This window comes from Cupressus sempervirens, chromosome 1, assembly GCF_028749045.1.
Source record: "Cupressus sempervirens isolate cs-2001-9-10 chromosome 1, ASM2874904v1, whole genome shotgun sequence".
NCBI lineage: Eukaryota > Viridiplantae > Streptophyta > Pinopsida > Cupressales > Cupressaceae > Cupressus > Cupressus sempervirens.
The window spans coordinates 197,222,941-197,247,889 of NC_143118.1; the positions used below are offsets into that span (position 1 = coordinate 197,222,941).

The window sequence follows — 24,949 nt, forward strand, 5'->3', positions numbered from 1 at the left end:
TAATTCATCTAACATGGTTAGAAGGAATACAAATAAGGAGGAGGATGGTCTTTGACATGGTTATTCATCCTTCCTAGTTAAGAGCCAAGGACTTAGAGGTATTTATTGTGCAAAAGTCACCTAAGACATTTGACAAACCAATTAATGAGCTTAAGGGGCTCTATAATTAATGGTTTATAAGGTATAACACTTTTTGAAGGTTTTACAAAAGGGATAGCAAGCTAAATGGGCTTAGCCATGGAGGAAAATCAATGGTTAAATGTGCTTGAGTTGAAGTAGTACGAGGACGAATGACCTCCCAAAAAGGGTAATGCTTCACATTTACGAGCATCACTTAGATGTAATAAGTGCTAAGTGAACCATAAGTCATTAATTTTGACTTATAAACTACCCAAATAAAATTTGATAACAATAACATAAAATGTTAGTATTTTTGGTACTTGTTTAAATTATGTGTTTTTCATTAGAAGTATGAACTTCTTGAATATTGTTATTATTATTTTTATTGTGATGATAAATTGGTTGTACATAAACTATTTGACCACTTTGTGTGATAAGTAAGAGACAATTTCCATAACAAGTCAAATTGTGCTATTGCTATCAGGATTTATTTGTGTAATTTTTGAGTCAAACTCTCTAACCCATATTTCATGAGTAGTGATTCAACACGAATCCATCTCCCATTAGAATAAATGGAACTTTTAGCACTCATTGGATCTAGGTGATGCTCACGAAGGTTATCACTTTATTTGTGATAGCTTGTCATTTTTATTATTATTAAAGTAACCAAAACAAGGGACTAGCCCTTATGAACAAAACAATGGAAAACCCATTAACACTACCATCTACATGATAACCATCACATTAACTTGTCCTTTTTTTCTACATAGTCTTTAACACTTTTTTGCTACTGATTTTCACACATTTAGACAATATATCTATATGAACAACCACTCCCAATATACCAATGATTACTATATAAAAAATAATAATAATACCACAAAACAAACTCCCACAAAAGCCAAGATGACAAACCGATATAAAACTATTTCTCCAACCTTGAAGTCTCATCAAACCCAAGTATCTTTACCTATAGGAGGGCCATACTCTTTTGGCATCCCAATGAAATAAAAAAAACCTCTATTCAATTATAAATCCCAATCCCATAAAGGAAAGGGACCAACCCATTTGAAGTCAACCGATTAAAGCCCAAGAATGGATGGTAGATGTAAAGAGGATAAAAAATGGGTCTGAGAATAATCTATTGTGCCCTTCCCTGAAAAATTGTGAGAGTGATCCACTTGGATGGCCAAATCAGGAAATTTCTCTTATCCATCACAGTCTCATACCTCCTTCTCCTTCACCCCCATCATTATGTTAGCTTGGCCAAGGTAAAATCTTCCACTGGTAGGACAAAATTAGACTTTCTTCCCTTGATACCCCTCTTGAGAGCTGCAACATTTACATTTTGCTTCCCCTTGCATGCTTCTTCCCCTCTCCTTTTTTTTCTTTCCCCTTTTCTTCTTCATCTTCTTGTTCTTGTTATTAGGAGCTTTCTTTTCTTCATTCAGGGTTTGTTCTGAAGTAATAACAATATTCAATAAGTTCATACTTCTAATGCAAATAACATAATTTAAACGACTACCAAAAAAACTAATATTTTATGTTATTGCTATCATAATTTATTTGGATAGTTTATAAGTCAAAATTAGTGATTTATGGTTCACTTAGCACTTGTTGCATCTGAATGATGCTTGTAGAGGTGAAGCATTACCCTTTCTAGGAGGTCACTCATCCTAATACTTCTTCAACTCAAGAACATTAAACCATTGAGTTTCCTCCATGGCTAAGCCCATTTAGCTTGCTATCCCTTTTGTAAAACCTTCAAAAAGTGTTATACCTTATAAACCATTAATTATAGAGCCCCTCAAGCTCATTAATTGGTTTGTTAAATGTCCCAAGTAACTTTTACACAATAAATACCTCTATGTCCTTGGCTCTTAACTAGGAAGGATGAATAACTCTCCATAAATAAATTAAAAAACACTTTTGTTTAAGATTATTTTTGTGGAAGAGAGATCCCTTATGAGGATTTTTATTAGTGTTTTTATTATTAGTTGAGATAGATTAATGTTATTAGATTTTCATTGCTAGTAATTAACAAGGTTATTAGTGTTGTTTATTGATTCATTGTGTAAGATTTTTCAACATTGCTATTTTTTATAAGATCATTGTAAAGATGTTAGAGAGAACAAAGAGATGATTTTTTTCCATGATGGATTGGAAAGAGTGGTTTAAAATATTGTATTCAACCCATTGTTAGGATGCTAGAGAGCTCAAAGAGATGAAAAAGTCTTAATGGTGGATTATAAAGTGCGATTTGAAACATTGATGCTAAAAACCTCACACTTTTGAGTCCAAAGTTCATGACAAGTGTGGTAGATTTGAATTTAGTGGGTATGGGAATATGATAATGGGGTGCTAAGTTAAGTAGGTTTCATCAAGGAGAAATTATATGGTTAACTATGCTATAGTCAAATTAATATTAAGAGGGATGATCTTCACAAAAGTCTTGATGCTTCACCCTTTTTTGCATCACTTAGATGGAAAGTGTTGAGTAAATCAATTTATACTTACAAGAGATGGGTTGATATGAACCAAAACTCATGAAACATAGGTTAATGATTTTTGACTCAAAAACTACCTAGTTGAGTCTTGCTAAAATAACATAATATGAATATATGTTAAAAATATTAGCTGAAGTATTTATAGATTTTAACAATTTATTCTTTATTTTTTTCCATCAATTTCAAAATCACACTCCAAGATCATTAAAGTTTAACTCAAAAACCATATAGTTGAATTATGATACAATGGTACAATATGCACAAATGTCAACTGAAAATGTATTGAAGACATTAAGTTTATACAATCTATGTCATTAGATTAAGTATGTATAGATTGACTATGTATATATTTTGTATACTGACAACAAGAATTGCACTCTATAAGGTGGGAATGACCACCATCTATATTTTTGTGCATTCTATAGTCCCCTCCCCCCTCTCAAATATAAATTGGGGTAGACAACTTCATATAATTGTAAGGGCCCCTCTTTAAGTAGGGTCATAGAAAAATAGAGACCCTCCAATCGTGAAAGACAATAGCTGGTAGATATCTAATTGGAATTATTCCATCTAACTATTTCTCTTGTGATTCATCAACCTCTCTCTATTTCTTTCATGATTTATGACTTCTCTCTACTATTTTTTTCTACTCTTAATAATAGATCATAGATTGTTAATAAAATTATTAATTAAGAAAATATACACAATCAAATGAAAATACTCATACTAAAAATTACATTTATTTATGAAACAACTACTCCAAACTTTTTTGAACTTGAAACTACATGCTAAATTTTATTAAATATATAAACACCTTTAAGGGACATAAGAATTTTAACCTTGTTTACTCAAAAAGTGATATCTTGATCAATATTTATAGCACAGATAATTCAAGAACATGTGATACTATAATATGATTTTATTGAAAAGAAAGTTAATATTTGTTGTATACTTTTCTTATTTTCTCAATACAAATTGTGATGCTTTCTTTATATTTATAAATGTACTATAATCAATATAGAAATATATCACTTCCAAAATAAATTCTGAGATATTAAAAAATTATTGATATAAACTAAAGTAACATCAGGTACACTAACTTTAAGTGAAGTTCTAGCATCAAAGCACATGTTAATTTCTCAAAAATCATGGAGATCATTAAGGATCAATAGTTATGTAATCAATCAATGATACAAAAAACTATCTTTACAAAAAGTTCAAAGTATTAGTATTAGAACAGTCGTTAATTGCTCAACAATCACGAATAATTTAAAGATCATCTTTCTTTCTTAGTGTCACAAGTTTAAGTGACAAAAATTAGGCATAGTCATGGTTGTGATGTGGATAAATTAAAACCATTTACACCATTATATATGTAATTTGTGAAAGAGACAGTGATCCTCTCTGAATTTTCATCTACTGAGTAGCCTTATACAGTCTCCATTCAACCACCAACTTTCCATCTACTTAGTAGCCTAATATGGTCTCCATTCAACCATCAACTTGTAAATTAAAACACCATCTAGAAAAAAACTATTCATATTGTCAAATAGTTCGCATACCTTGACTATGCTTTCAATATATCCTATGTGTTCACATCTTTATCATATTTATTTATCTTGTTTGTAAGCCTTCATCTAACACAAATCACTTCTACTTTGCAAACAACATCTCCACTCGTTTAACTTTGCTAATTGAAATATCAATGTTTCTTAGTGTCTGCTTGCATACCTGAATGTATCACAACAACAATTGGAGTTGGAGCTTTTCAAAGGAGAGCAACAAGTGATGAATACTTATTTAGTAAATATAATATGAAATTCACTAGTTTTGGTAATTTTAGATTTACCTTTCCCAATTTTAGATTTTTAACAATAAAAGCATGCCTACTTAAATAGACAGCTAAAACACAATTTGGCTCTTTCATTCAAGAAAGAAAATACCACAATAAAAACTCACAACCAAAGTAAAAAATTAGAAGGTAAAAAATTATATCATCTACAGATAATATAATTAGGCCATTTAGGGTTAGATCATATCTGTAAGAGTTAAAGTAAATAAATATGAGCGACTAAGGAATAACATTGCACCGAATTGGGACTGAGGATGGTGCACAGAATGCTACCTCTTTGCAGTAGTCAATCGGGTGGCCCAAGCTCAGCATCCATCTCTTTAAACCTTAATTCCTGAATGATCCACACTATTTTCCTTACTATCTATCTCTACGGCTTCAAATCAAAACTCAAACACTCCTTTACCCTTTAGGGTCCTATGAAAATTTTAAGAGCAAATAAGATCGGACTAGGTACCTTTGCAGGAAGAAAAACATGACTCTTTGTGTATATGGAGCCAAAAAAATAACAATTTACCAGCGAGACTAATTAAATTAATGGAATTTTTATTAGTCAGTTTTCACAACAGGATGGGGGAATTTTCCTATTGAATAATACAGGGTCGTGTAGAAAAATGTAGCATTTCCACGGTTGGAAGGTGGTGTCGTTGGGAGTAGCTATGTGTCCACAAACTCAGCGGAGACAGTGTATGCTCTGTTGGCAATCATCTAGCTGTCCATCTTAACTGTACAGGAAAAGGTTTTTGAGAAAAGTTTGCAACAACCAACTCTAAAAAAAGGCGAGAAATATTGATAGCCAATATTGGAAGGATCTACAAAATTCCCATAGCCATGAAGGGGAAGAACTGGGCGTCATTACAACAAAAGTGGTTAGTACTTTGCCCTAACATTTGTAAATTACCTAGTTAGTAATTATCTTTCGTTAATGAAAGAAGATGATAGTATTGATGCTATGAATGACAGATCTTGCTAAGGAAAGTGAACTTTAACATATATATTCCTCAAGATAAATGGTTTGGGGCAGTAAAAATGTCTTATCAGTTAAGCAATGGACTAAAGAGTGCGGTTCGAGCTGCAGTGCCTTCTGTTACTTGTTTCTGTTGCTTCGATTACTGTTATGATGCAGCTGCAATAGTCAAAGTGTTCACTGAAGGCATTGATGTCTTTTCTCAACTCTGCTGCGAAATCCCATGAAAGACCCACACTTAGCCATAACCAAACCTACACCAGCATCACTTAGCAACTAAATCTCAAATCCTTGTTGCTTCATATCAGAATGTCAGTTAGAAATTAAAAATCAAAAGAACCAAATTGACGGCTTTCTTTCTATAAAACCAGTGATTACAAATGAGTGGATAAACCCTTCCGTACACTACATACCTGTAAACAAACCATCACTCAAAATTAGCTCCAGCGAGATGATAGCTATGAATCTCGCAACATTCTGAGTTGAAGCTGTATATACCATATAAATCTTAGAGCGTTCCAATGTTAATCTCCATACCTAGTTGTCATTGGCTGGAGATGACAGGAACCACATAAGTAGAATGGTGTGGTCAAGCAGCTCCGTGGCAACCGTCCTCTACAAACAGAGTGGGCATCGACAAGCAGCACGGTAGCAGGATTTCCCATGGACAACACACACTGTGAAAACACTTTGAAACCCATTTCCGATCATTTCCTGGCACCACATTTTTTTAACAATTTGAACAGGACATTTCTCGGTCGAGGATCTCGTAGTAAATAGCCTATCGACTAATTATAAGGAAATCTTGGGAATTTAGCTATTTGTGGAATTTAGCTATTGGATAAAAGTAGCTAATATGGACTTTTGTTGTTCTAAAATAGATTTGAAATTACTTTTCAATAGTTTAGTAGCTTAAGGTGTTTGATACCATTCTACAAAAAAATGAAGTCTCATAATAATTATTGGAGGCAACACCATGATTCTTGTTGAATCCTTCAATAAAAATCCCTTTGGATTATCTCTGATAATTCAACCAATAGCTAAATTCCCAAGATTTCCCTAAGCACAACAATCACCATTAGCACAATAATCACCATTATAATTGATCCATCCTTCCTCTAGAGGTTTTTTTCTACCTAACTTCCTCCTCATAATGATCTTCAAGAGATTTTGGTGCATACCCCATTTTTTAAATATCTCATCTCTTGAAGATTGCGGAAGATTTTCCCTTTCCAATATGAAGAAAAAAATTATGTTTTCTGTAGTTTTTTTTTATGATTTTAAAAGTCTATTTATTGATTTCTCTAAGAAGACTCTATTGTTTCATTCCTCCTAGATTTTCCAAGAAATGAAAGAGGGAATTTGTGTCCATAGATTCTTGATTATTGGATGGTTAAAGGTGGAAACAACTCAATTGATAGATAATCACCCTCAAAGAGCCAAGAATGAAGCAATCAATATTTAGTAAGGAAAACATATAGTTCCAAACATAAATCTCATAGGGACAATGAGTAAAAAAAAATCTAAGCTTTTACAATCTGCCAGGTAGAGAGAAAATCCATTCACCATAGAAAGTTCCCTTTTGTTAAGATTGTGAATGGTAAGAATATTCCAATGGATAGTGATGCACAAAGAATACTTAATCTTTATAATTATATTAGATAACATATTAAGATTCTACATATGATTATTCTCCTCTCCATTCTCCAAATCCCAATAAGCCAATTCAACAGGAGCTAGACATATTATGTATCCAAACCCATTTGTTATCACTTGATTGGGAAAAGAGAGAGTGGTTAGGTAAGAAAGATGTCAAATGAAGTTTTTCATCCTACAAATATTTTGTTATTTGTGGAGGTATGCCATTTCTTCTCTTTAGCTATTTTTAAAAAATCCTTCCACATTGCTCTTTTACCATTGCCACAAATTTTGGTTACTTAAAAAATTTCATTTTCTCTTATGAATCATCTCATAAAATTTTTGATTTTTTAAAATATATACTAGGGGTTTGATGAGAATAACATGTTATGTATCTTAGGATATGATATTAAAATGTATTTAGATGGATGAAGATGTTGACCTATGGAAAACATCTCTTAAGTTAGTCATATCAGGTTATGTAAATAACATGTATAATTAGATTGAGTAGGATTTTATTAGGATCATCCTTAAATTACATTAATAGGGAAAGGTCTATATAAAATATGACTTCATTGTAAAAGGAGTTGATTATTATTATGGGTGGGTGATTGGGGGCATGTAGTATGATATTGGGTTTGGGATCACTTAGAGATATAGTTTGGGGCATCTTATTCCATAAGGAGTATTATATAGTTTTACCTACCTCAAGGGTTTACTATATTTATATATATATTAAATATTGTCAAATCTTGGACCAAAAAAATCTAATTTAATTGTGTCATCTCAAATATACTTTATATTATTGTAATTATTGTATTGCATGAACCATCCCATTGGTTAAAGGTTTTTTACATGGTTTTTTTGGTTTATGTTTGAGTCCAAAAGAGAAAATAAGATATTTCCACATGTCAGTTAGCAGCATAATAGAAAGGTAGGTTATTATTTTGGTCTTGCACTAAATTAAAATTTATTAGTGTAATGAAGCCACATGATGGGGCGTTATTGACTATAATCAATTTTAGGTTGTTGATAATGTACTTTCTTGATTGTTAATAGCTCTTGAGGGCTTTTTGAACTATTAATCTTGAGGTTGGTCATTGAAGTCAATAGGGATTTTGATCCCTTCTATAAATATGCAAGTAAAACTGGTGTGTTAAATAGGTAGTTATATGATTGAAAAATATACACATGGTACAAAATGATTAGTTTAAAATATAATTATTAGAAAGGAAACCATATTTTAATACTTTAATTACTTACACTTAGTAATGTGAAATCCAATACATTTATGTAATTGATATAAAAATGACACTTTAAAGGTTTCATCACATATAATAATGTAAAAATAACTTGAGTAAGTTGATCAAGAATTTTGTTGCACTTATAAAAATTGATTGAGTATAGAAACATGTATACATTTACTATTAAGTCTTTGATGATGGTATTTTCTCCAATAACTCTCAAGTTCCTTGCAACACCCACAAAATCTCTATAAATTAATATGCAATTGAGTCCTTGAGGCATATGTGATATTAGAGAATTTATTTTATATTATAAATTAATCAAATAATGTTCTTAAAAGAGCCCTATCTGTATATTTGATGATAGTTCTAACCTAAACATTATCTTTCCACACACAAACCTACCAATAGTCCAAAATTTCATCCCTACAAATTTTATTTATCCCCAATTTATATAAATTTTTATAGGATTTAGCCTATGATGAAGTGATTGCCCAATGACAACAAGTATAGAAAATTAATTATTTTGGAATGATGTTATTATAATGCAATTAATGAGAATGAGTACTTGAAGAAGGGTATGATGTCTCTTAAGTCATAATAAGATGTTTGCGTACATATATTCCTTTGATTGTTTTGACTATTCTCATAATTTTTGATATTAGAAAACAGTAAAAAATTGGTGGTTGGCCCATAAACAAACTAGTAACATTGTCACTTACAACCAATTAACAACTTAGATACCAAAAAAGAAAGAAAGAAACTAGCCACCCATATCCAATATAAAAATATATTATTATGAATATAGCTCAGAGTCCACCTATCTAACCACTAAAACATATAGAAGATAGTAATAAAATAGAAAATAACATAATCTCAACTAATAGAAGACATCACCACAATCTTAAAAGTGTCCATTAAATAGAAAGTAATAATAGCCATGCAAGGTGTAATGTTAAACATAAAAAAAAAAAAGTAGAAAGAACAAACTGTGGCTAAACCCTCATCCATCCTTCACCTCTGGGGGAACTAGTTTTGATAGAAAAAACTACAACCAATCATAGGCCAAAAACTTGTAGAACCTCTGCAAGTTACTATCCTCCTCCTTTGCCATACCCTCCTCCTCCTACTACAGAAGTTGTAGAGTGGTAGCTGCCATGTGCATGACTTTGTCAACAATGTCTGCTAGAGTAGTGAACCTTAGATCTAGCTTCAACAACATATTCTTCAATTTCTCCATCTCTGCTTTTAAGTTCTTTATCTCTCCTTCACTATACTTCTAATCTTTAGAGCTAGAAGAGGTATTCTTCATAATAGGGGTAGAGGGTGAGGGGGGGGGGGGGGGGGGTTGGGTGCTCCAAGCCCAAGGGTGGGGGTGTTCATGAGGAGTATTCACCATCAAATTTATTAGAGGAGAGGTGAAAGTTATAGGAGAGTTGTCTTTAGGGCCCAAAGCCTCTTTCTTAGTAGTGAGATCCATCGTTTCCAAGTTGAAACTAGTCGAAAAATGCAAAATATCTTTAGCATGAGAGGCCTCATTATTAACAGTGTCCGCCTCTTCCTCTTCAATGTATTGAAGCCTCCTAGATTTTTGTTTTTTCCTAGCATGTCTCCCTTTTTCCTCACTTTCCTTGGATTCATAATCCAAATCCACTATCTCCAGACTCTCCTAATTATCCACCCTTTCTTTCTTTCTTTTGAATGTCCCCATTGTTGTGTAAAAAGACACATTCCTAATATATCATTTTATGTTTATTAGTTGATGATTGCAACAATAGATGTAATAGTAGTTCTATCTTTTGGATGCACATAATTACTTGCACCTATATGTTAGGTTTTAACTTTTTCACATTTAGACTAAGTTGATGATCTATAGAATTCTATATGTGTATTGAACACACAATTATTCTTCATACACTCTTGTGAAACCTTATGAAAGCTTGAGCTTGATATAAGTTTAATGCATGTTGAGTTTCTCTGTTGTATACAAAGTAAAGAAAATAGAAGGGGGTTTAGGTTGGTGTTTGTAAATAAATTTTACATCTTTAGATGCATGTGTAACTTGGTTTACTATTTTTGAATGTTTACAAGACTAGTAATCTTCTGCAAGATCTATTTAGTAATAAATAATTGTGCCATCCTTATACAAAGACCAAACTTAAATAGTCTTACTAAATAAATTTTATTATTATTATTAAAAATAATGTCTTTGTAAAAAATCTCTTTAAATATTCTCATTAATCTTACTGAATTGAAAGTAAGAAATATTTTCTAAACTTTTATAATTTTACCAACAATTGCCTACAATTTTATCATGAACTTTAATTACCTTTTAACAAAAACCAGAATTTATGTTTCCAAATACTATTTATAATTGTAAGATTTAATTAAAAATATTATATACTTATAAGTAGATAAAGTTTAGATTATAATTCAAACCAAATACAACCTAATCCAAGAGTATACGCTTATCAATATGCTCCTCCATATGCGGAATGACGTTGATTTACAATTTACAATTTACACCATGAGAGTTACGTTGACCGATGTTTGGCGGTTGCTTCGACTAGAAGGAATGAACAGATTCCATCCAAACAAAAAACAAGAACAATAAATACAATTTGATTCAATACTATTTTCTTAGTTCATTGCAAAGTGACTACTGGCAAATGTGAAGCATTGGATAATTAATTGGTTATAACTAAACTATTTTTTTATTCATTGTAATTGCACCTGAAGTGGATTTCCACCTCACTTTCGGATTGTTGTATAATTAAATCTGATTTCTCCCCATTATAACAGCCCCTCCAGGATTTATAGACCTTTCGTAGGCCCAAGAATAATGTAATAGGGGAAGAGAATTAGGTGAACCCCAGCACTTTTAAACGTGAAGGCAAGTTAGGCAGGAAAATTCATTATTTGGTTAGTGATGAATGGAGTAGAGTAGTTGTAGATCCTTTTGTCTGAACAAATTATCGATTCATGATCATTTACAAGTTCTGGAGCTTCCACGGTTGCAAACATTCGCTCTGTATATTGCAGGGTTTGTTAGAGCTTGAAACCCTAATTAGGGTTGAAAATGGTGCGTACGCCTTGCTGTTCTAAAATGGGTCTCAACAGAGGGCCATGGACTTCTCAGGAAGATGAACTTCTCACACAGTACGTACAACAACACGGTGAAGGTGGATGGAGGACACTTCCTAAGAAAGCAGGTTTGATACCCATTTAGAGGAATAACTTAAAAAAACAAAAAAATCAATGTTTTTGTGGGGTTTTGCTATACTAATTTCTTGATACTATCGCTTTCAAAGGTTTGCAGCGGTGTGGAAAGAGTTGCAGATTGCGATGGATGAATTACCTGCGCCCAGATGTGAAAAGAGGCCAAATTTTGCCTGATGAAGAAGATCTTATTCTTCGATTACACCGTCTTTTGGGTAACAGGTATGTCTAATACACCATAGCTTCAAGTCTGAGTTTGAAAAGAACATTAGATCTATAATGAAAGAAATGAATCAGTGTATAGCATGGATAGATCTATAATGGAATCATGGGTTTTCAGGTGGTCTTTGATAGCTGGACGTATACCTGGACGAACTGATAATGAGATCAAGAATTTCTGGAATACCCATCTTAGCAAAAAACTTATCAGTCAAGGCATTGATCCTCGAACCCACAAACCCCTTTCTGAACAAGAGCCTGATAACCATCATGATGAAATCGCCGATACGGATTCTGAGAAAAACCTAAGTCCAGAAGCCTTTCATAATTCTCAAGAAAAATGCCAAGAAACTACTGGTGTAGATAACAATGGTGAACCTACCTGTGTTCTTTCTGATAACATCCATTCCCCAGAGCTCATCAAAGATGGTGAGGTACAGGAAACTCAAGTACCAAGCAGTCTTGATAATGCTTTTATCTCTCAGAATAGCCAATACCCCACTGGTACCAATAACATGAATTCAAACTTGATTTCCTATTTTAATGGTGCTCCAGAAATCGGCTTTAAGGATCATGATACTGCTCTTTATATGAGAAAAAATTCAATCACCAATAGCTATTTTGTGGCGCCCGCAATTCCAGATTCAGACCTAGAAAGCATACCGAGCTTCCCTGGTAATGTGAATGAAAGTTCCTCCTCTGAAGAATTTCCAATGAATTTTGATCAACAGTCTGAGATGCAAAAAAGTCAAGTGCCTGATGAATTTTGCATGGACACCAATCTCATCACCTCAAGTGCTGGTACTGAAGATTGTGATTCAGATATATTCTCTTTCTTTCTTGAATCCTTCATGGACGATGATCAGTTGTATGAAAGTGATGAAATCAACAAGAATGCTGCATCTTTTATCTTAGACAACAGACAGAAGTTGTTACATGCTGATATGGGTTTGACAGATGGTCTACATTAATGCCTCCATCATCATCTAGTATTATTGAATGGAGCGAGCTTTGTGGAAGACTCTAAAATGTAAAAGATTTAGTGAGTCTATTTGATGGTTATGATATGTAGACATTTAACTTAATATGAATCAGTTTTACCCTTGTTCGGGACCTGCTCAAAGACAATGAATATTAGTGTGAGCATAATGTTGAAGACCAATTGTAATGGATGCCTTTCAATCGAAATATAAATTATTATGTTTACCTGAATTTCTTATGTCATATTTAGGTTCTTTTGAATTTCCTTAACTTGGAAGAAATCAGTTAACCATCCCATGGTTCTATTCATTTCATACAGCAATGAACTTCAATTTTTTTCTTACGTGAAAGAAAGTGCAAAGTTCTATTATTATGCTGTAACATATTTTATCGCATTCATAGAAGGATATCTCTTTTGAAAAATGTTTCTAAAATGAAATCCAGTAAAATGAAATTATTGCTGAGTCTGTAGATACCATTCCAGATATTTAGAGTAGCTAAAATTTACTAAATGAAATATCCCGAAAAAATTGAGGCTTGAACAATACTGAGCAACGGAACTGCATACTTCATCTTTAATTATATAACTTATTGTTGTACAAACATTGAATTTATCTACATGGTGGCTATTATGTGTTGGACAACTCACTCAGTCAGGTGAAGATTGTATGCATTACTATCATTAACTATTGCTAACTTACAATAGAAATTGTACTAGAATTACAATGTTGTGAACATAGTTAGAGATTCTTTTTCTTATATTTCTTATCAAGATTCATTACTGAAGCTTTTTATGATCAAATTCAATATACAGTGTATATTAATAGAAACTTGTTTTTTAACACAGTCCTTCAGCATAGAACAGCTACTTAAACCAGTCTAATTGCCACAAATTCCAATAGAAAGTGTTGCAGGATGATTGTATAACTTATCTATGAGCTATATTCAATGATCAATAAAAAATGATTTGCATTTTATGCTCACTGCAATAACATCGTTCAAAAGCCATATATTTTAGAGGAACTGTTTTAAGAATTCCCTACTCAGCATTACATTAACCTTTGTATATTGTCAACTTATGAACAGTCCAGGTATAATGGCTGAAAAGATATAGTTATGCGTACGAACCCTTCTGAATCAGCTGCTTCTTTCTTTATCATAAGCTATACATAAACAACACACATCGTAAGAACGAATGAATTAACAGTAAGAATAGAAAAGCAGATACAGTGACTTACGAAAAACATGACGTAGTCTGAACAATGACTTATTTGTGTCATGTATACAACAACAACAAATGTTTCGTTGCTTCATAAGCTGAATGTTTTAGTACATCTATGATGTTTTAAACTGTTATAGTTTTTGAAAAAAAAATGATATACTGTTTAAGTTTTGGAATCCAATCACAATATAGGAGAGATGAGAAATAAGAAATTGTTCGTAATGTTTTTAGTGTGGGATTTTTGAGATATGAACATTTTCCTTCAAAGTTGTACAGAAGGTCGAAGAGTGAAGATAAATTATACAGAAATTAGCAAGGAAGTTTGTAAATATTAGATCAAAGGATATATTTTTTTTTAATTATGTTAAATTCAGAACTGTAACATTCAAACAATGATGGTTTCAGGAAATCATGCAATTAGGGGAAATATTTTTTATTTTTATTATTATTATTGAAATAAATTTTAAAATCATATTAAGATCTATTAGTTGATAAGGAAAGAATATTAGACATGTGTTTTGGGTCTACATATGGTAAAAGTAATATGAGACTACCAAATAAGATTGAAGTTGAAAAAAGAGACATTCAATATCACCATTGTAATAATATTGGAATGAACATTTGAGAAGGTCATTGTTTCACTTCTTTGAGCATCACCTAATTGTAGCTAGTACTAAGTATTCTATTCATTCTCATGACATATAGGTTATTACTAACCATTACTCAAAAAACATGGGTCAATGTGTTTGACTTGAAAACTACATAGTAGTATCTTGAATCCTCTAGAAACAATAAAATAAAAAAGTTAAATTATCTCTTTCTATATAAATAAATTTTATATTTATAATGCATAATATTTAATAATGTCACAAATTAAAATAAGTAGCTAAGGATTTTAGATGAATGATTTTGGATTTATGACTCAGTTGATTAGAAAAGAGGTATGGAAATCATTTCATGAATATTTGTTCATTATTATAGTCTAAAATTTTATTTCGTTTTATGATGACTGGATGAAAATGGGAATTCCATTAGCACAAAGTAAATATATGAGAAATAATAATGATATAAGTAAGATGAATATGAAAATTTATAATGTTGGTATCTGTTTTGAAATATATTATAGCTATTGAGATAGACATCTCTTTTGCAATAAGTATTGTCTCTAGATTATTGGTGAAATCAAATGACATTCAAATAAGAGAAACAAATAAAGAAGCTCACGCAACAAAATAGTCCAATGAAATAGGTTGTAAAGGAACCTAAAATACTGACATTGATTATAATGAAAATATGTTGTGAAGGGACCTAAAACTCTTCCATAAAAAACAAGTCTAAGAAAAAGAAACTAATGACTAACTTGACATAGGACCACAACAAACCATTAATAAAAAAAAAGGTACCAACCCCCATAAATCTTATGTGCTTTTAGAAGACTTCCATTCATTTTGACATTCATCATTTGTACTCTATAGCTTGTTGACCATACCATCAATTAGCATAATACCCTTGTCCTTTCTTTGAAGTCTTGTAGAAGGCTTGAGAAGAGAATCATAGGCCAATGTAGAGTCAACAATTTTATTTTCAGACATAACACTTCTAGTTAATAGTCAATAGTTAAACTCAAACTCTGCATTTCATTTTCTATGTTCATCTAAACTATTCTCCATAATAGTATGGTCGATTACTATAAATTCCCTCATTTTCTCATGGAATTTGGAAAAAATCCTCCTCCAAAGCTTTGATTCTCTATTCATGATCTTATTTTATATTTTGAATCCCCTCGTAAGGTTCATGGGTTATGGAAACACTTTTTTCAATAATTTGATTCTTCAAGGTAGTAACCCTTCTGTCCTTAAGGGAATTAATCTATAAAATAATCCATATCAGTGGTAAATAGTGACCATCCATGGTATCCTTAATACTATTTCCAATATTCTAACTATCACATATTTTGATGATTCTTTTTTCTAAAGGATTGTTCTTTCCCCATAGAGATTTCGACATAGAGGTCTCAATTATTTTCATCATTGGTTGGGGGCTAAAAAAGAGGCTCCTCAAAATGACCAATATCATTTTAAAGTTTTACTAGATAGGAAGACTAGGAGGGAAAAGGGGAATTTTCTTCTCCCTTAGCCAATATAGAAAAAGAACCCCCCACTTTCCTTTTTTCTTTCACATTAGAGTTGGGGTTGAAAGAATCTTGAACACAATCAATAAAAGGGGAGTAATCAAAGTCTTCATCATCATATACAAAGAATTTAATATGGAAATAATCTGCCCTTTTAGGGTTTGTATGTTTACCTAGATAAAACTCACCATCATCCCTTGAGGAGATATCCTCTAGCATTGAAGAATGTTTTTCATATTAAAAGTAGTAACAAAATGGGTGACTGGCCCATATGGAACAATAAAAAAGTGAAAACATCACTATAAGTTGACTGACAACCCACGGGCCATAATTACAGTCAACAAATTAGCCACCCATATTCAATATAAAAAATAGTGAGCTATGAGAGTTCAACAACCTACTATCATAGAACCAATATATGATAGTAATAAAATAATAGAAATATAAACTACAAGCATAATTGTTCATAGTAAAACAAAAAAGATAAACTAAGAGAAACCATGTTTTTTTAAAGTTCTCATAAAAGTAGCCATGCAAGGTTTGCACTTAACCAACATAAACAAAAAATAAAATTAAAGAAGAAAATGAGGTCGAACCCTCATTCTTTCTTCTCCTATAGGGGGGTTTGTTTCGCTAACAACACATCCAACTAATCATCAGCAAGGAACTTGTAAAGTCTTTGGACACTGTTCGCATCCTCCACTTTGTACCCTCCACCTTCTCTTGCTATAAGAGTTGGAGGGTAGATTTGCAACATGCATAAATTTAACATAAAACTCCACTAGGGTGTTGAACCCAAGGTCAAGCTCCATCATTTGTTTCTTTAGGTTCTCCAGCTCCATGTAGAGATTCTTTAATCCAACTTCAACTTGTACAAAAATGGTTTTATCCAAGTTGGGGGTGGGGAGGAGGGTCTAGATAGGGGGGAGGGGATAGGAGGGTCCTTGTTCAACTTCGGAGAAGTACCAGTCAAGGGGGAATTATCACTAATGCCTAGGGAATTCTTGTTGGCAGTGAAATCAACGATGTCCATGCTAAAACTAATTGACACATGAGATAAATCTTTCTCTTGGGAGACCTCCTTTATTTTTTGGGGGGTCTTAGCAGTTTCTTGTTCCTCATCCTCAATGTCGCAAAAAACTGCGAAGACCAAATATTGAAAGTCCAAATCAACCTATTTTAGACTCTTCTTTTTTTCATCCATTTTTTTCTTATTAGTGTTATTAGCAATTCTGTGGAAGAGTCTCCTCCCCCCAGTAGAATTTGTAGCAACCTCACCAAAATCCACAACATGTTCCAACTGAGGGTTAATTTGAGAAAATGATACCATAGGGGGTCCTTAATTTTCAGCCATCTTGAGGAAGGGTAATCCTAGGAGACAACTAGGAAATTTGGAATGTATGTCAACATAGCTATAGGGGAAGTGTTGTGCATCGAGGGTTGTATGAGGACAATGTTATAGGGGGGGACACATGGCATGATGGAATATATATAGATGGAAAATAAGACCATGTAAATTATTAAAATATTTTGTAGTCATACCCTTTTGTTTTTAATTAGAAGAATGAGATCCTTGTCTAAAACTGGTTGTGACAAATTCTTCCTACACAAATTTTAAGGCTATGAGGCAATAATGGAAAAAGGTATAATGATAGAGAAATGCACTTGTTATACTTGAAATGGTAAAATGATACTTAAAAAGGCTACATAATTAACCATCAAATATCACATACCTCATAATAACTTAAACTATTAATGCCCACACAAGATTGAGAGAAGCCCTGCTATACCCACCATAAAAGTTTATCCCTCTCACCCTTTTCAAGAAACATTTCCAAGGCTTCACTAGTACTCCTCTTATCCTTGAAAAAAATTCTTCCCTTGACTATATTATAATAAACCTCTACCAAAAATTATTTCAAAATCTCTAGCTTAATAAAAAACCCTTGAAAAATCTTTTTTCTTGTGCTTCCAAAAATATCATTTTGGCTTGAGGGTTAGACCCACATAGTTTAGGAATGTATATAGTGAGGTCTCCTATAGTAAACTCACTCTAAAATTTACCATTCTCCTTCTATTTTTGATGGATAATAAGTTTCATACCATTCTTGTCTCAATCCATTTTTCTCAAGGAAAATAAAGGAGGCAACCAACCATGAAAATGAGTAAGAGACAATTAGTAGAGATCATGAAATCACATGTGTGAGATACCACACCATAATAATGAATATTATTTTTATAGCACTAATTTAGATAGGTTTAACTTTGAAATCCACCATTCCAAAAATAGCACCAAATTTATAACCCTAGCCATAATTTTGAACTAGTAATTTGACCTCATGAGGGATGATGCCATTCTCTCCTCATTGTTCCTAACTAGGTTTCAAAACATCTAAGTTTGCAAACCCATCTTCCACTGAATTCCCCTCATGATATACACATAAAATTATACTCTCTCTCTCTCTCTCTCTCACACACACACACACACACACACACACACACACACACACGTGTGTGTGTGTGTGTGTGTGTGTGTGTGAGAGAGAGAGAGAGAGAGAGAGAGAGAGAGAGAGAGAGAGAGAGAGAGAGAAAGAGAGAGAGAGAGAGAGAGAGAGAGAGAGAGAGAGAGAGAGAGGTCTCCAATAGTAAATTCACTCTAAACTTTAGTATTCTCCTTCTATTTTTGATAGATAATAGGTTCCATATGGTTCTTGTCTTCATCCATTTTTTCAAGGAAAAAAAGGAGACAAACGATCATGAAAATGAATTAAAGGAAATTAGTAGAGACCATAAATTTATGTGTGATACCACACCATAATAATGAATATTATTCAAATTATCATATGCTAATCTACATATGTTTGAATTTGAAATCCAAAATTCCAAAAATAGCACCAAGTTACAATCTCTTTCTATAATTTTCAATTAGTAATTTGATCTCACGAGGGATGATGCCATTCTTTGCCCATTGTTCCTAACTAGGTTTCAAAACACCTAAGTTTGTGAGTCCATCTTCCACTCAATTCCCTTCATGATTACACATAAAATTCTATATATATATATATATATAAGGAGTTTAAAATGCTTATATAATTAATTATTAAGCTTCAAATGGTTCAATTAGGGTCTTATGACCCCTTAAGACAATTGATAATATTTAATGAGTTAAATTCTAGCAAGACCTTAGTATAACCTTGGGATACCAGTACCAATTCAAATTGTAGCATATGCCTCACATAGTGATTTGTCTAAAGCCCAAACAGGAAATCTACAATGTTACTATAAAAATTACTTACACTTTTCTTTATAATTTAAAAGTTATTGAAAATTCTTCAATTTTTTTAAAGGATTAAATTCTTTTGACTCAAAGATATGAATCAATGAGGTCACAAATGGTAGACATTATCCCAATTTAAACATTTGAAAAGTTACCACCTTGACAAGATAAAAACCTTGATTGAACAAACAATAACAACACAACCTAGCCATCACACCATGTTAGTATTGACAAAATTCTTCAAATTTTGGATAATAGCATCATTTGATAATTAGATTATCTAATGTTGAAATTAAGTTTCATCACAATCACCATTGTGAATTTGGACAAACTATTTTGGTTAATATTATTGATAAGTTTGGATGTGAAACCCAATTATCTCGTTAGCTTCTCACACATTTTAATTATGCATTATTTCTAGTTTATATGAGGTCATGTTGTTTTCCATATGTCCTCATAGATCTATATCTATATCTATAATTGTATCTACCCACACACACACACATATCCTAATTTCTTACTAAATAAAATTATTTGATTGTAAAAAAAATTCAATAAAAATTATTATTACATTATCCCATTATGTATATACATGTTTAACATCAATATTTTAAATCATACTCTAATCTATCATTAGAATGAAAATTACTATTTTTGACAAGCTGAGTATTGCCAAAAAGTCAGAACCAGCAAAGAGATCACTCTCACAAAATAATAAAAAACAGAAACCAACTATCAAAGCAACTGATACACCTCATGAAAGCAGAAATAACTGATCAAAGATAGCATCAAACTATGCCTACTAAACATCACGCAACAACAAAAATTAGCCCAAAATATAGGATTCAGTATTAATTGTTTGCAGATAACTGTAATGGTAATAAATCTTAAAACAGCATAAGTACTTAACTTCAAAAAAACTGAATAGTCTTTTTTTGAAGTTACGTAAGTTCAAAATAATAGAAAGCATATTTAAGTTAGGTGTAGGAAATTTTTTCACTCCTCTTCAAAAAGGATAAAAAAAAACTAAAACATGAAAGGCAACTAAACTTATTTAATATCATTCCACTCTTTGGTTAGTTTTTTTAAAGAGTGGAATGAAAATTATTGTTAAAAGCCTAACCCATTACATTTTCGTCAATGTAAAAAATGGTTTTGGAGAGCAGGACTTTTGGTTGATTGTTTGCTTTCTTTCTATCTATAACTTGTAAAACCATTGCTAAGTCCCATGTTATAGGCATTAATAGAGATTTGACGAGCAAATTTCAATTAAGTTGACGTTCTGTATGGGATGGGACTGTTAGGTTTGGAGAGATACATGTTAGGTGAGGTGCGGCCATCTTAAGCACCTTCCACACTAATTCTAATATTACAAGCTAATAAGTTTCGCTGAATGTTGTAATTAATGGGTATGAAGCTCAGATTTTACATTCCGGATATTTAAAAAAGAAATTATTGACGTTATGTTTTTCAGCCTCTTATTAGTCAAACTGGTTCGAATGGTTAACACTCACACGATATTCAAATAAAACTTTCATAGATTCATCCAAAAACGTATAATTATTCAAAATTTTAGACATATTGTTTTTAAGTATTAGTTAGCAGTCAAAAGAAAGGACTGATGGCGGAGTACAAAAAGACTGAAGGATAAGCTGAAAATTACCTTTTAAAAAAAGGCTGAAAAATCAGAGGAGACATATTGTTGAATTTCTACAGATATTAAGAAAAAAAAAGAAGATAATAACAATTTTAATGAAGATCTTTGTATTTTGCGTTATTGTATAGGTCTTTTTAATAAACTGTTTGGGCATAATTTTATTATATTTGTTATACTAATTAGCAGACTTATAATAATAAAGTTTTTGCAAAACATTTATCATTCTTACATTTAATGGATAACTGCTGCCACAACGGGCTTCAATCTAAACCTTGCTTATACATCAAAAACATATTCAGCACTAAAAACTCCAAACCAAACATTTATGAATATATGCTGTTATAATTATTTTGTTATTTTAAGCCACACAAGAAATCCAATCACATTTGAAAGCCATGAAATGACTCTAAAGGAAACTACTTTTCATCACTATACGGAACTTTATCTTCAATTATTTGTAAACATTATTAATAGTTTTAATTATAATTTCAATCTCCAAAACCATAACATAAAAAAACACAAATTAATTCACATATATTGCTTTCAGGTCAAGAGGCTTTGGCATACCTTTCAATGCACAAGAGCCGACATTTCTGTTAAAACTTCCACATACAGCTGCAGGATTTCGTTCATTTTGCTGGTCACATACAGAACATTTATCTTGTCAGAAAAAATGGTATCAAGACAAAAAAATAAAAATAAAGAAGATATTGCAAAACAAAAATGCATGAATATAACATTCATAGAAACATATTTCAGTTCTTCTGGGGGTGAAGAATTACATTTAAGATGGCAGCTCTAATTCGAAAATAGAGATCATGTTGATGGCCGGTCTACCAAGATATGAAACACTGAAAAACAGAGGGTCTCTGCATTTTATTGAAGAATTCAACGTAGCTAATCCTTAAGAACATTGCATAGTATCGAACTGTGATATATGTGATTTACCAGCGGTGGAAGAATTTTAGGTGGGCGAATTGAAGCGTTTGAGAAGTCATTGTAGTTAGTTTTGAAAACTTGACTGTCAGACGGGTTTGACATATTCTTACCTGACTTCAGGAGAGCAGGAATGGTTGGCAGCTTATATTAATCTTGCATCTCTACCATGAATTTGAATGGTAGGCTCAACTTGGGTGAACGGCAACTACCATCCTTCCAATTAAATATCATCTCTTTCGGTTGACTGGTAGTTTTACATATAGACTTCAACTCGTGGGCAGTTGTCTGTAGCGTAACATTGCGGTTAGTACCATAGTCTAATCGATAACGGAAGCGTCTACGCAGCAGACTAAATTACATTTTCACTAAATTTAATAATTAATTTCACATTTATTTTATCAAGCTTTTTAGTTTTTGAATCAATAAAAAATTGACAATAATGGCAATTGGGTCGGCTAGTTAGCCACGAGCATCGATAACTATCTCTTATATAACTTGAGATGTCGTGGTTTGATTATTTAAAGGTTATTATTATTATTTTTTAATGTTTTTGTGATTGTAAAGTGTGAGTGAATTGGAATGATTTTTTAAATTACACGTAAGTAATATTTTGATGTAAAAGTCTAATTATTAGTCCCATTCGTTAAGGCATGCTACAATAGCTTTCAAGTTGTATTTTCTAATTAATTTAGCTTTTAGAAAATGTACAAAGATCATTTAACTTAAACTTATGCTGCATATTTATATTAAAATGAATTTTAGATTTTTATTTATCTAGTAATCATTAGCTGAGCTCATTTTTGCTAGTGATATATTTTTCTTTTTTCTTAATTTTATTAGAGTATGTGGCATATGTATTGCACAATAGGAATACATAGCATTTTGCTATGTTGTGCTATTAGTGTATGGAGGACGAAGTGGAGGTTAAGTGGAAGAGGGTAGAGATGCTTATGTTTGCACCAGCTTTCTCTGTTCAAATATGCTTATGATGGCTATACAAGCACATTTCACAGTATCAACAACATCAACATAGACACAAGTGAATATTGAGAGATACAAGTGAATATTGTGGAAATGATTTCAACAACCTCGTTCAACTGACATAGATCACCAGTAGTAGCAAAAGACAAATTGAATGACAAAGGGATCGCTGATAAGTGCTTAGTTTTGCATATTAGATGTCTGCAATGTTGCGTTGAATAAAATATTTTGAAGGCTTCCTAATGTGTATTTTCTATCCACCAGTCATTCAACAATACACTTCACATGCCTTGTCTTTTCTTCCACATCTCAGATTCTAGCACATTCTTGAGACTGTTGCAAGATGCACAACTCATATTTTTGTTCAATCATTTTTCTCGTTGCCCATTTTCAGTGGACATAAAATTCCTTTAACTTATTTAATGAAAAATAGAGCCAACAAATTCAATTGGATAGATTTGGGAAGTTTGGAATTGAAATTATGCTTTTAATGTCTATTGTTTTTCATCCCTGCAAATAACATTTAAATTTATCTTGAAAAACATGTTTAGAAAATAACATATGATCTAATATACCCCTATCTATTAAAATGATTTTTTCTTCTTATTTTTAATACTTTTTTGTGATTATCTATAAAAATTTTTTAAGGCATGTTTTGTCTTAAAATATATGATGGTGAGTGAATGCTGGTCCATTTTAACAATTTTATTTCTTTACAAAATTTGAGATCTATATGTCTTAATTACTCCTATTAAGCCAACTTTATTGATATTAATTCAATTTTCCATTAGAGGTAAATTGCAAAAACATAAATTGCACAAAAATTCAAAATTGTAGATAGTGAATTTTCTCATTGAATTTATGTGTGAGACTTCCAAATTTGAATTCAACACCAACCACAAAATTGGTAAGTGCTAATTTGCTTGTAAAAATAAATTAACTTTTTGGTAGAGTGTGAATTAGTTTCCTCTATGGTTAAATTTATTTTAAGAATTTATTTGCATTATGAAAAGCATCGAGTTTAGTCAAATTATATCTTTACTTGTTTTCCCAAAACAAAATACCAATAACTGTCAGAATTGCAAGTTCTAGGGAATAGGACATTGAGTTTTCACGATTCAATTTTTTGGCATTTTTTCACCATAAAAATAGCTTTTCTTAAACATTTTTTGTATTTACAAAAATTAGGAAAAAAGGGCCAAAAAGTCCTAGTGCACTTTGTAGAAGTTGATGAAATCCAACTCCGCAGTCGCCAAGATCACCTACATGGAAAATAACCTGTCAAAGGGAAACTAAGAAGGAAGAGGTGGAGCTTGGAAAAACCCTAAGCAAACATGAGAGAGAAATAATGCAAACCAATGAAATTGTATTTACAATGGAATGCATTGTGAAACAATGAGAGAGAGAGTACTTATAAAGGCCTCAAGGAAGCTTGTAGAACAAGTTGGAAGGAGGTAAAAGATAAGGTTGACAACTAAGCACTCTTACACAAAAAGGTGGAACATGCTAGAAGGGAACAAACTACCATGTTGTCAACAACTCATCACTACATGCATTAAATACTAAATATTAAATAAATACATTAACCTAAGTAAGCTTAAGTAAATAGAATAAATAATAAATAAATAATTAATTATTTACTCTAACACCCCTCCTTAAGTGTAACTTAGGGGAATGCCTTAAGCTCCCAAAACTAAGATGAAAATGCAGAATGGGTCCCGGCAACATACCCATGTACAATGCAAAGAGATGCAACCTTTATAAACGGGGAAAGAGAGAAAACCACGTGGGAAAAACTCTCCCCCAAAAAGAGTTAAAACCCTAGTGAAGAATTGAAGAAGCCTCCAACTAGGGGAATGCCCCCTAAAATAGGAACAAAGAGTGATTATGAAGAGCATCATTGAAGCAAGAAGAAGCCACAAAATATTCCATCACAAAGAAAATGAGTGATCTGAAGAACCTCCAAGGAAGAAGAAGGCACAAATCGAGCATGTC

At 32.0% G+C, this 24,949-nt stretch overlaps 1 protein-coding gene and 2 long non-coding RNA genes across 3 annotated transcripts; 1 reads left to right on the plus strand and 2 right to left on the minus strand.

Moving 5' to 3' along the window:
• Window positions 1-4,626: 4,626 nt before the first annotated feature.
• On the minus strand, window positions 4,627-6,719 carry LOC149576791 (uncharacterized). The gene is made up of 2 exons (XR_016362285.1): window positions 5,860-6,719; window positions 4,627-5,700 (listed from the first exon to the last, which is right to left on the minus strand). It is a non-coding gene; the product is annotated as an uncharacterized LOC149576791 (long non-coding RNA).
• Window positions 6,720-10,970: 4,251 nt separating this feature from the next.
• Window positions 10,971-12,978, plus strand: LOC149576792 (uncharacterized). Its single transcript, XM_089819982.1, has 3 exons — window positions 10,971-11,540; window positions 11,640-11,769; window positions 11,888-12,978. Exons 1-3 carry the CDS (start codon window positions 11,408-11,410, stop codon window positions 12,735-12,737), a joined length of 1,113 nt encoding a protein of 370 aa, XP_089676108.1. The 5' UTR covers window positions 10,971-11,407; the 3' UTR covers window positions 12,738-12,978.
• A 718-nt stretch (window positions 12,979-13,696) lies between these two features.
• LOC149576793 (uncharacterized) lies at window positions 13,697-22,003 on the minus strand. The gene is made up of 3 exons (XR_016362287.1): window positions 21,817-22,003; window positions 21,602-21,671; window positions 13,697-13,910 (listed from the first exon to the last, which is right to left on the minus strand). It is a non-coding gene; the product is annotated as an uncharacterized LOC149576793 (long non-coding RNA).
• Window positions 22,004-24,949: the final 2,946 nt, after the last annotated feature.